Source organism: Ursus maritimus, unplaced genomic scaffold (genome assembly GCF_017311325.1).
Source record: "Ursus maritimus isolate PB19 unplaced genomic scaffold, ASM1731132v1 scaffold_1, whole genome shotgun sequence".
NCBI classification, from domain to species: Eukaryota; Metazoa; Chordata; class Mammalia; order Carnivora; family Ursidae; genus Ursus; species Ursus maritimus.
The window spans coordinates 34726575-34740343 of NW_024423343.1; the positions used below are offsets into that span (position 1 = coordinate 34726575).

At 35.6% G+C, this 13769-nt stretch overlaps 1 protein-coding gene across 1 annotated transcript in view; it reads right to left on the bottom strand.

The window, feature by feature from the left end:
* Positions 1-156: 156 nt before the first annotated feature.
* The window catches only part of CUNH2orf69 (chromosome unknown C2orf69 homolog), a 14599-nt gene continuing 986 nt past the window's right edge, over positions 157-13769 (bottom strand). Inside the window, exon 2 of the mRNA XM_008687542.2 lies at positions 157-4177. Coding sequence (XP_008685764.2) covers positions 3350-4177 — 828 coding nt within the window. The 3' untranslated portion in view covers positions 157-3349. The remainder of the gene's footprint in view (positions 4178-13769) is intronic.

The following is a 13769-nucleotide window of genomic DNA, read 5'->3' on the forward strand; positions in this document are numbered from 1 at the left end:
ACTCAAAATTTTTTTTTTTTTTTTTTGAGAGAGAGCATGAGAGAGGAGAGGGTCAGAGGGAGCAGACTCCACGCTGAGCTGGGAGCCAAATGCGGGACTCCTCCAGGATCAAGACCTGAGCTGAAGGCAGTCGCTTAACCAACTGAGCCACCCAGGTGCCCCTCAAAATATTTTTAAAAAGGGAAATAAAGTCAACAAGGCTTATTTTGTATCTTTCCATCCTTTTGAACAGCAGCTATGTGAACATTTGGAAAGAACCTTAATAGGGAGGCTTTTCTCTCACCTATCTCAAGTTGCCAACAGACATCTAAGTTGACAAGGAAAAAAAAAAAACATGCAGGAAGCTGGAATGCAGGTCTGGATGGAGTTGGAACTGGGCTGCCGTGACTCCTTCCTCCGGTGCTAAAAAAAACACATGTAGTGAGGAGGAACTAATGTATATTGGCAGTCACCCACATATCCCTGGTATTACCTTAAAGTCTTATTTGAAGCATACAGTCCATAACTACTTGGGTGTTTTAAGTACACCTAAGTTGTATTCTATTTTTTTAAAGTTCCATTAAGTGGGATACTAAAATGACCATCCTAAGTAACTGCCTGTCTCTACCACTAAGAGCTGCTAGGCCTCTCTGCCTTTGTAAAGACCAACCTGAATTTACAGATGAGGTCTATCTACATATATATCCTATCCTCTAAAACATGTTTCTCTTAAAGGCCCTTAAATGAAGTATGACAGAATAGTTCTTTTAAGAATTCTACCTCTATTCTGCCTTAGACTATTACACATTTCTATACTCAAATGCTTGGGACTGTTTTGTCTGTGCCTAGATCTTTCTTCCCTTGGTGGGTGCTTAGATATTACATGAATGAAATGAAAAACAGATCACACCATATTCTAACTAAGTCTTGTAATGATAGCAAAAGGAAGAGATACCTGAAATGATTAGCACATAAAAAGAAAAACTTACTTTTGAGCGATTTTTTTCTCCAAGAAATTTAACAGAAGAAATGGAAATAAAGCAGATTTTTGTGGGGCAATTTAAAGGTGAGAAGAAATGTATTTTTACAAGGAAAGGTTCAAAGTTGCTCATATGAAAAAACATGGAGGGTTAATGAAAACATATACAAACCTAAACTGGCAAAGTGGAAAGAAATAGCTTCTTCCTTCCACGTAACAATCTCAAGTTTTAACAAACCTGGTGACATAAAGTACATCAAACAGACGTCTCTGGATTAAATTTAATACAACTGTACATTCATGCTGTGGCGGTAACAACTTTCACATTATCTGTATGACTTCTCAGTTGACTCTCATGACACAAACACAAAGGCACAGTCCAAAAGGATACACTAACATTTACAATAGTTTTAAACAAATGTAGAGAAGACAGATTTGAAGTCTTAAAATATTTGAATATGGATCAACTGGAATATATTTTCATTCAAGAAAATATTTCTACTTTCAACACTCTCATTTTGCTGCAGTGGCAGCTCCAAGTGTCCAGTGAGTTATTCTTAATATCCATTGAACATACATACAACAATTATAAATAAGCAGTCCCATGACTAGATAGCTAAAGAACCCAGATTTTTAAATATCTCAGATTTTTTAAATGAATCCTTCTGCAAAAGGTCCTACTTTTTCCATTTTAGTTAATTCTGTAAAAATAAGTGCCTTTCTTCCTCCTCTCATTAGTGCATTCACTACCTTGGCTGCTTAACATTAGATACACATTAATTTAACCAAGGATTATTAAACATTGAAAGAAGCCATCCAATCATGGTACTTTAAGATTAGGTAATAAAATGCTAAAATCAGGACTTGTCTCCTTGTTGGGAATTTTTGGTCTCAAAAGAAACAGGTATTTAAAGAAACTGAAGCAATATAAACGAACTTGTCCTTAAAAAAAATTGAGATACTATTCTGTACTTTATAGAATTAAGGGATGTTATTTTTAAGCATTTGGTGAGTAAGAAGTCTTATAAATCTGAATATATGGAATGTATTATAGAGTCATTAAAATATAATTCTGGGAAGAAACCAAGAGATTAACATTTTAATTCTGTATTTTATAAATTTAGGTCCTCTGGGTTATTAAGGTATTAAGCTTCAGTGTCTTTTTTTTTTTTCAGCCTGAAAGCAGCCATGTTACTTCCCTGCTTAATTATTTCATGACCTGCAAAAGCTAATTATTAATAAACAATAAAAAAAGTGTTCACCTTTTATTGTAATTACACAGCTATCAATGTTGGTTGACATTCATTAGATCTTGGTTTCTCAAAATGTATTTATCTAGGTCAAGAAAAACAAGCAGAAGGAAACCTCACCCAAATTATGTAGCAGTGTTAAGCAAATTCAGTTTTTGAGCCAAAATTAAATCATTTGTGTCTTCAAACTTTCCCTGTAACTTTTCTTATAGCAATATAATTTTGCATTTGGCCAAAGAGAGCTGCTTTCTTTTGGCAGACAAAATCATGCTTCTGGAGAAACACTGCCTTAGATCTATAGACTCTGTCTCCTTTTCAATACGGCAGTAACAAATAGAGTGCTACACATTTATTTCACCTAAGTTGATCTCTTTCTGAAGACCAATATGATAAAAATGTGTAGCATACTTTTACCCAATATACCTAATTACGTTCAATTTAAAACAATTTTCCAAAAGAACTGGTTTTTGGCCAAGAGTCAAGAAACTCCAAAATATCTGATCTAAAAGTCATCAATTAAAAATTAAGCCATGGTGCTTAAGTGTACTGATTTTAAAAAACAAATGTACACTACTGCATGTTCTTGGAAATTTGGAAAAAAATATATTTTGACTCTTAAGAAAAAAACACTGGTGGCACATTAAAGAATGATTATGAGTTTACAAAACATTAAGAGGCAATTCCAAAATTATGGAAAACATCAGTGTGCCTTTGCTTTATTTGAAGAGAAATGGAGTTTTGAGTGCCAAATAGCTAATTACTGTTAGTGTCACCAAAATTAGTTCCAAACAATACTCAGAAAATAAACTATCCCCAACAATAAAAATTTTCATTTCCTATTATAAGGACTATTTCATAACTTTCATTCTTAAGGGTCTTGTATCTCCTTGTAGGATTATCACAAACCATCTTTTACTTTTCAAATGAACTAATTCTAACCCAATCCAAAGTAAAAACTGTTCACATTCACAAGCAAGGAATACTATTGCACATTACACTCATTTTAGGAATGTGTGCTTCCTCCCCCCGCCCCCCCAAAAACTGACAATGCATCTATGAATTACATCTCATTATCTGAATTTATAACACTCAAAGTGCTTCTGCTCTTCCACTGAACAAGTACATTAATATTCTCATAGTCTCAAAATACTTCATGAACCCTGAAGTGATTCTCTATGGAAGGAGCTTCCTTTGCAAAATGAATTTGGCTAGTCACCTGCATACCAAAATCTCCAAGAATCTGAACAAATTTCTTGTGCTCCTTTCCAATCCAAGATCTCATTGGATCACATACTTGGTAAGGTGTTACATGGGTATGAACAATAATCCCTGTTTGTGCAAATTCTTTCAAGATTTCTGGATAAGTAACCCAAGTATTGCTTCCTCCAGAATGACCGCCATCCAGCCAGTACATTGTTCTTATGCTTTTGATAAAAGCATCTATGTTCTTGTCTTTCTTGGCTTCTTTTAATTCAAAAAGCAATTGATTCAAAACAACACAACCTTTACTGAATCCAATCAAAGTAAAAGAAGCACCATTTAGTGATGGTGGGTAAAAACTCATGGTGGACTCATGGGATTTTTCACAGGTCCTCTCTTTTTCTCCCTGGCAACCATTAGGAGTGTGAGAAGAACTGGATCTACAATTAGATGCTTTGGAGTCCTTATTCAAATCTTTCACATTCTTCTTTGATAACAAACTGTTCTGACTTAAGTTAAAAGCATTAACTAGTAACATATAAAGGTGTTTAAAAGCTCCAAAGTCAGTATTGTGTTCTGGAGCACCAAACATATTACTTTTCACAAAATTGTCATAGCAGCTGAATTTGTGCAAATGCATTCGGGAACACTTTATCACCCAAATATAACTATTGGGGAACCGGTGGGCTAAAATGGTGGCAACATTTTCTAGACTCCAGTTTTCCCACTGATAATTCTCAGGATGACGAGTCATAATTTCATGGTAATTCTGAAAGGTAAGAAAGATGAAACAAGCATTAAATACACATTTATATAAAATTATTTCCACAAAATAGTTTCCCATTTTTATTGTGGAGGAAATTTGGGTGTTATATGACTAATAGTTAATGTACTAGAAATGAAAACTATAAATCCATCATTACTTTCTGATCATAAGATTTTAAACAAATAATTTTAGTTTAAACCTAAAATCCATCAAAAGACAAGGTTATGAGATATACCTAAATAGCACAATAGAAATTTTAAAAATAAAACTTAATTTAAAAGGATTATATTTTTAAATAAATTTTATTTAATATACATACAATCTCCTATTTCTAACACATTAACTGAAAATAAAAATTGGTTTATTAAACAGACTTTTTGACCAATCCAGAACTTTAAAATATTTTTCCATTAAAGCTGCTATCCTGAACCCTCCCTTTTTGGATTACTCTAACAACCTGAATGCTAAGTTTGATTTTAATTTTGGTATTACAGTTAACCCTTGAACAACATGGGTTTGAACTGTGCAAGTCACTTACAAGTGAGTTCTTTCCTATAAATACAGCATAATACTGTAAATGTATTTTCTCTTATGATTTTCTTAACATTTTTTTAAGATTTTTAAGTAATCTTTACACCCAATGCGGGGCTCGAACCCACAATCCTGAGATCAAGGGTCCCATGCTCCACCAAACTAAGCCAGTCCGGTGCCCTCATAGTAACATTTTCTAAAGAAAAATGTTACTTCATTGTAAGAATACAGTATGTGATACATATAACATACAAAATATGTGTTAATCAACTGTTTACTTATCAGAAAGGCTTCCATTTAACAGTAGGATATTAGTAGTTAAGTTTTTGGGGAATCAAAAGTTATATGTAGATTTTCATCTGGGTGGGAAGTCAGTGGCCCTAACCCCTGCTTTGTTCAAGGGTCAACTATGCAAAGCTGCAAAGAACGTTCTAGAAAAATCTTTTTATACATCTGTGATTACATCAATAAAAATAAATTATTGGATATGGGGTGTCTGGGTGGTTCAGTCGGTTAAGCATCGACTCTTGATTTCGGTTCAGGTCATGATCTCAGGGTCATGAGATCAAGCCCCGCACAGGCTCTATGCTGGGCATGGAGCCTGCTTGAGATTCTCTCTCTCCCTCTCCCTCTGGCCCTCCCACAGCTCACTAAATAAATAAATAAGTGAATGAATAAATAAATAACATCTTTTAAAAATAAATAAAAATGAATTCCTGGATATGGAAACACTGGGTCAAAGAATATTCATAATTTAAGATTAGTTATACAGACGACAATGCTATCTTCCAAAGAGGTATGTATAATTCTTTTATCTCCGTTCAATTTCTTACGCAAAGGATAGTTTATTCTAATTTGGATTTACTGAAAATTTGAATGAAGTTGGAATTTTATTTATATATTTGTTAGCCACCTGGATTTCTATTTGAGTCTGTTCACACCTTTGGCCCTTTTTTATTTGGATCTTATTTATTATAAGCATTCTATATATATTAATAACTTTTTGTATAGGTTCTATGATATGCATATAAGTTGTTTTCCTTTTTATTTTTTATTCACAGTAGCTATTTTTAAAAAGAGGGAAATTCATTCAAATTTATTAATTTATTCTATGAGATTTACTGGATACCTACTGATTGGGTATGGATCAAAACAAACTAAAGCCCTGCCCCCAGAGAGCTTACACTCTAGTACAGAGATACACTACAGACAACTCCATAAACAGCAACACTGTCCAACAGAAATATAACATGATCTACACATAAAATTTTCTAGTAGCTATATTTAAAAAAGTAAGAAGTTAACAGGTGAAACTACCTTGAATAATATATTTTATTGAGCCTAATATATCTAAAATATAATTTAAACATGTAACCAGTATAAAAAAACAATGAGAGATTATGACATTTCTTTTTCTTACTAAGTCTTTGAAATCCAGTGTGTGTTTACACATAGCACATCTCAGTTTGAATGCTAAATTTTCACTGGAAATACTGGATCTGAATTTAGATTTCATAGAATTTACAGCTGAAAAAGTAGATTCACATATCCAAGTTGTTCAAATATACTTAAAAGTTTTCTAGGAACTATCAGTTTTTAGATTTAAAGTTAAATATAATTAAAAATTTAATTCCTTGATTAGACTAGCATTTCAAGTGGTCAATAGCCACAAGTGGCTAGTAGTCAGACAGCACAAAATATTAAGATGGTAGTTAAGTGCAATGGAATATAATTTTTAAAAAGCAGGGCATAAGGAATACAAGGTTTTGGAGAGGATGGAAGATTATTATTTGAAACCCAGCGTGGTCTCCAGTAAGATGATAGTTGAGAAGTACCCAAAGGAACCAAGGGAGTCAGTCATGATATTTCAGGCATAAGGAATTGCAACTGCAAACAGCCCTGATGCGGAAGCATGTGTGGTATAGCCAAGATACAGCAATGAGACTAGAGCAGCTCCAGTAGTGGGAACAAAAAGAAAGTGGGGGCGCCTGGGTGGCTCAGTCGCTTAGGCGTCTGCCTACAGCTGAGGTCATGATCCCAGGGTCCTGGCTGGAGCCCGGGCATCAGGCTCTTGGCTCAGCAGGGAGCCTGCTTCTCAGTCTCCCTCTCCCTTTCCCCCTGCTTGTGCTGGTGCTCACTTGCTCGCTCTGTCAAATAAATACAATCTTTAAAAAAAAAAAGGAAAGAAAATGATCGCCAAGGTCAGATTGTTGGGGAGAGGGGAAGGTGTGAGGACTTTGGCCTTTGCTCGAAGCAGAGGGCTGATATAATTTATGTTTTAAAAGGATTACTCTTGCTCCTACGTTGAAGGGTCAGGAGTTGAAACAGGGAGACCAGCAGGAGGTTCCTGAAGAATAATCCTAACGAGAGAAGGTGGCTTGAAAACAGTGGTAGTAGAAATGAAGGTGATAAGAAGTGGTCAGACCCTGAATATATTTTGAAAATCGAGTCAACAGCATTTGCTGATTGACTGGATACAGGGTGTGAGATAAAGAGAAACAGAGTCGTGATTTTCCTTTATCTATGTTGAACAATTTTAAATGTATTTCTCTTTTGACCTAGTGATTCCACTTCTAGGAATTTATCTCAGTGATATATATATATGCATAAATAAATAAGCATGTATAAAGCTATTTATTTGTTTCAGAAGAATGAAGCAGGCCTAATGAGTACTCATAGGCATTGTAAAACAAGTGCTAAAAAACCCCAGTAAGCTATGCTACCATTTGTGGTTTAAAAAAAAAAAAAAAAAAGGGTTTGCGGGGCAGTAGGGTGGCTCAGTCAGTTGAGGGTCTGACTCTTGATTCCACTCAGGTCATGATCTCAGAGTCCTGAGATCAGCCCCGAATCAGGCTCCACCCTCTCCCTCTATCCTTACCCCCCCACCCCCACCCGCAAGTGGGCACGTCTGTACTCGCACACTCTAGGGTGCACGCTCTCTCACTCTCTCAAATAAAGAAATAAATCTTAAAAAAGTTTGCATCAGCACAGAACGTCTCTGAAAGAACACATAAATCAGCAACAGTGGTAGCCTTGGGGAAGAGAAATGGGAGACTGGAGAGATTGGGATGAAAAGGAGACTTACTTTTCAATGTATAACCTTAAATAAACTTAATTTTTAACAATGCACATATTTTTCTAAAAGTAATGAAAGTAATACTCACTATAAAAATTTAGTCTATATACAAAGGTATAAGGAAGACAGAAAAACCATCCATAAAACCACCAATTAGAAATAATCATTACTAAAATTCTGGGAGTCTAGCATTTCAGTTTTCTTTAGTATACATAAACATTTGTAAATATGTATATAAGACAGCATTCTTACTTCTCCCTCAACAAGCTTATACATACAGTTTTCACTTAATATATTACAGGCATGGTTCAGTATCAATAAATACAGATTTGCATCATAATTTTTAGACTTCCCATCAAAAAGATTAATATCAATTTCCACTCTCACTGGAAGTATACAAGAATTTACCCATATTATCCACACTGGCTATTAGCATTAATTTTTTAATAAATCTTCACTACTATGATAAAATACCTTACTTTTGATTTAATTTGCATGTTTTGCTTCCTAAGCTGGTTGAATATTTTTCTATCTTTATTGACAATTTTCATTTTTTTCCTTTTGTTAATTCTCTATTCGTGTCCTTTAATTCTCCCAATTGAATGCTCAAGTCCTTTTTAACAGTTCATAATCTCATTAATATTAATAGTTTGTCAAATATGTTAAAAAATATTTACTTCCAGAAGGGTATCGTTTAACTTTTTATGGATTCTGCTACTGCCCTTTGCACATTCAGATTTGTGATATAAAATTAAAACAGGAACTTAGATCTCAAAGGGCTCATCTAAATCCTTTTTATAGCTAAGGAAACTGAGGTCTAGAAACTAGTTATTTCTATTATAGTTATTTGGTTTATGAGCCAAAATGAACTCAAGATTCTACAATTCTCAGTTTAGTGTGTACCACATAGGAGGTAATCTAAAAACTTGGTATTTTCTTTGATTAGCCCCAGGTTACACGACCAGAGGGGGAAAATGCTTATACTAAGGAACTATGCACACTAAAATATAAAAATAGTATTGTTACTGTTATATCAAAACCCAGATCTCGAAATAGTGGATAAATACTACCATATTCTAAAAAGAGACACAAAACATCCCCATAGGACTTGTTAACAGGTGGCCAAAACTGGTTCTGCAACTCCAGCTATTACCCAGGGCCTATCTACAGAAAAGGCTAAAGACTGCAGAAAGAGTGTTTTCTTTTGAGAATTTTCATCCCAATTGGGAATGTAACACACTTACTTGCTTGTAGCAAGGAATGCTTGTAGGGGGCATGATGCTTCTCATCACCAGTGAGGCAAGTGGCAAAAAAATCTCTTGGAGAGATTAAGGGGTGCTTATTTCACAGGCAGATCTTGCGGACCTGCAAAACTCAGAGGCCCACCCCAGACTGCTACTAAAGTAAAGGTACAAAAGATTCTTGGGAAAACTTGATATGCATGTGTCTCCAACAGTTTGGAAACATTCATGATTAAATTTCAAGTAAGGTGGATTATTCTTACAGCAAAGCAAGGATAACTATATTGGATATGAGCTGTACTTCCATCAAAAACAGGGGAAAGGAGCATCTTTGCTGAGCATAAAGTAGACATCCCAAGTAAGCAAGCTAGAAGGACCATAACAGGATCCAGCCTAAGAAGGCTGCCTGACAAGAGCACAGGAAGCCCCAGGGCACAGGATCAAGTGCAAAATAACAGAATACATATATTTATATCTGCTCCTGGTTCCTGGCACAGAGCTCCTAAAACCCTTGAAATTTCCTGGGTGACAGGAACATCTTTGTTCGAATGAGGTGACTCTTGTTGGGCTCCAGGATAGGAACTGGTCAACCAGAAAGACCAAGACACGATTAGAAGTTTGAAACTTTCGGTCCCACTCTCCATTCTCCAAAGAGAGGCTGGAAATGGAAGTTAATGATTGATTGTAACTATGCAATGAAGCCTCCATAAAAATCCCCAAATCATGGGTTCAGGTAACTTCTAGGTTGGTGAACACACAGGTGCTAGGAGAGTGGTGCACTGAGAGAGGTCTTTGGAAGGTCCACACCCCTTCCCACATACCCTATGCATCTCTTCCATCTAGATGTTCATCTGTATCCTTTATCATATCCTTTCATAGTAAGTGGGTAAAGTAAGTACACTGTTTCCCTAAGTTCTATGAGCCACACTTGCAGATTAACTGAACCCAAGGAGGGTATCATGGCAATCCCAATTTATAGCCAGTCAGCAGCAGCACAGGTGACAACCTGGGACTTGTGACTGGCATCTGAAGTGGGGGGGTGCAGTCTAGTGGGCCTGAGCCCTTAACTTGTGAAATGTGACAATAACCCCAGGTAGATACTGTCAGAATTGAGTTCTAGGATATCCAGCTGGTGTCGCAGAGCATCACCTGGTATGGGGAAAAAACCCACATATCAGGTTTCAGGAGTGTTTGAGTCTGGCAACAGTGTGAGCAGTAAAGGTGTGATAAAGGAGAAGTGAGTCATCACTCACCAAGACATACACTTAGGGCACAGTCTTCTATATATCCTAGCCTTTAGGAGAACAAAATTTTTTTCAAGGTAAAATTGGAAATGACCCAAACGTTCACCAAGTGTGAAATGAGTAAATAAATTGTATATCCATACACAGAAAACTACTTAGTAATAAAAAGGAACATACCACTGATACAGGCAACAGTAAAAATGAACTTCAAAAGCATTATATACTAAGTGAAAGAAGCTGGACACAAGACTACATACTATGATTCCAAATTAATGAAAATCTAGAAGAGGTAAAACTATAGTGAAAAAAAGCAGATCAGTGGTTGCCTGGGGCTAAGAAAAGAGACAGAAGTGGGGCACAAGGGTACTTCTTAGGGTGATGGAGATGTTGTATAACATGACTGTGGCATTGGTTACATAATTGTAACATTTGTCAAAATTCATCAAATTATAAGCTTCTATTTAAAAAAAGAGAAATAAGTATAATTTTATATCCTGAGGCTTTTAAAAGCAAGATAACTCAAGAAAATTGGAACATGCCTATTTAAAAAAATCCTGATTCTCCCCTCCAAAATCATTACTGATGGATAAAAAAAAAATCAAAGTACCTAAAGAAACATGAATTACTGTGTTCTCAGCTTGCCTGTTAATTCAAATGAGAAAATAACAAGTATAGAATAAAAAAGGACACACAACAACAAAATGATTGCAAAAGCAACATCAAGAAAGTAATGGTAATTCAAATTTAAAATTACATGGACAACCAGATCTAATTGATACCAAAGAATAAATCGGTGTTAACATGAGGTAAAGCTTCTAATGGTACTCTACAAAGTTCTGTTGGCCCAATTCTGCTCAGTATTTATCCAAATTAAGAATAAAGATATAGGAAGTATGCTTATTTAATCTATATAGGATACAAACCAGAATAATGGTTCTATAAAAAAACTGGTAACACAAATAGTTGAGCTGTATCTAACGGTAAATTTCACATGGATAAACATGAGGCTCATAAAAATCAAGTACAAAGACACAGATGAGAAAATCTGAGCCAAAAGCATTTCATATAACAATAGCAAGATTTATCAAGCACTTTGTGCACTGCTTAAAGCAATTTGCATATATTCATTCACTCATTCAACAAGTTACCTACTGAACACCCACTACATGCCAGTCACTAAGCATCATAGATGTATTAGTGAAAACAATGGACATGAAACTTACATTGTAGTGCTGGAAGACAGACAAAAACCAAAATGAATAATACAGTAAATGAAATGGGTAAAAATAAAAGAGAAAAGCTGACAGGGATCCTGTGGTCATGTGATTACTAAATAGGGTGGTCAGAAAAGGCATCACTGTGAAGGCAACTTTTAAGCAGACTCAAAACAGGTGAGGTAATGAATCCTACAGATAACTGCAGGAAGATTGTTCCAGACAGTATGTGTTAAAGCTTCTGAGGTAAAGGGTGTCTACCATGAGAAATAGGAAGAAAGTTGCTAGGGCAGAGTAGAACTGAAAAAGGAGACCATCAGAAAAGCAACAGAGTGGGAAAAGGTGAGGACTAAGAGCCCTTGGAACCATCAATAATTCTCTGGTTTTTACTCTGAGTGACAGGGGAAGCTACTGGAGAGTTTTGAGCAGTGGTGTGGCATAACTGGACTTACTTTTAAACTGATTCATCTGATCACTTCCAGAACGATTTAGAAGGGGAAGCAACTTCATTTATTGATGGAGGTATGAGGTGTGAAAGAGAGGTTACTAAAAGATAACTTCAAGATTTCTAACTTGAGCAACTAAAAAAGAATTTCCATTAACTGAGATAAGGAACACTAGAGGAAGACCAGATTTAAAAAGCAAAGATCCAGAGGTTTTATGTCTGAGATATCTATTAAGTATCCAAAAGGAAATATTGTGCATGCAATAGGTAGTCTAAAGTTCTGGGGCTCTATCTAGGCTAGATACACAAATGTTGAAGGTCATTAGAGTATAGGTAGAATGTAAAACTACAAGACTGAAGGAGATTAAGGGAGTAAAGTTGGAGGAGAAAAGTCCACAAATTGAGCCTGATAATAAAAAAGGTCATCAGAAAGATAAGGAACTGTTACTCATTAGGTATTCACGTATTTAGTTCTCACTGATATCCTATAAATTATTTTTCCTATTTTATAGTTGAGGTAGCTGCATTTGGCCAGAGATTTCATAGCTAAAAAGTGCAGAATCAGGATTCAAACCTAGGAAATCTGGCCTCAAACACTTTTGATGCATTTACCTTATTCTTCTCTAAAGGACCTGGGTTTTTAAAGCACTTCATACTCTTCATAAATCAACACTATATCACTGTCCAAAAAGCTAATGGAATCTCAGGCTACATTAGGAAATGGATGATGTCAAAACAAAAGGAGGTATTAGTCTAAGTGTATTTAGCACTTTTTAGACCTGTATTGTATTCTGGCTGTCACACTTTATAAACATTTAGTAGGTGCTCAATAAAGGTTAGTTATCATTATCATCATCATCATCATCATCATCATCATCATCATAGATGCACACAGTAGCTGTTCCTCAAATCTCTGCAAGTTGCCATCAGTAATGTCATGCTGTTTTCCCAAACTGAGCAAGAGAGCATTAACTGAGTATCTTATCTTAAATCTAACAACTAGTTTTTCCATAGTTATCAGCAGTCAATTAGGCCAGTTAATAAGAACAAGAGAAAAAAACTACATGTATCTTAATCATCATTTAACACATGGCACAAAGTTTGTAACTATATCATTTTAAAGCATCGATTTCAAAAACAATAAACTAATACTGTTTCATGGTATAAGAGACACATCTAGCCCTATTTTAGCTTTACCTGTCTACAGCAGCACTACCCAACAGAACTTTCCCTGATGATGGAAATGTTCTGTGAAAATGCTCTGTATTTGCGCTCTCCATTAGGGCACACACACTCTCCATTAGGGCACAGACCTTAGGGGCTTCTGACCACTTGAAATGCAGCTAGTGCGACTGAGGAACTGGATTTTTTATTTAATTTAAATTAAATAGCCACATATAACTAACGGCTACCGTATAAGACAACAGAGTTCTGGATTAAGATCTAAATTAAGACCCAGCTTTCCAGGACAATACATCCCCGAATATTTGTTTGAAGATATAAAATTAATAATGATAAAATCACATACAGAAGTAGAGAATTTAGGTGAGCACAAAATACTGCCACGCTTAGCAATTACTGTCTCTTCCACCCACCGTTCTTTTCTAGGGTTACTAAAAGTGTCATACCCTTATTTTTTTTACTTGTTTGCTTCTTAGTTACTGCCAGCGTTTTCGGAACACTACGTGCTAAGTTAATTTAAAAGCCATCCCTGTCTCCTGCCTAATACACACACACAGACACACACGCACGCGCTCGCGCCTCTGAGAAACCAAGTTATAGAATGAATATACATTATGTGCCTCATTCCTTCGGTCTCAAAATCCACCCCCTCGAAGCCCGGA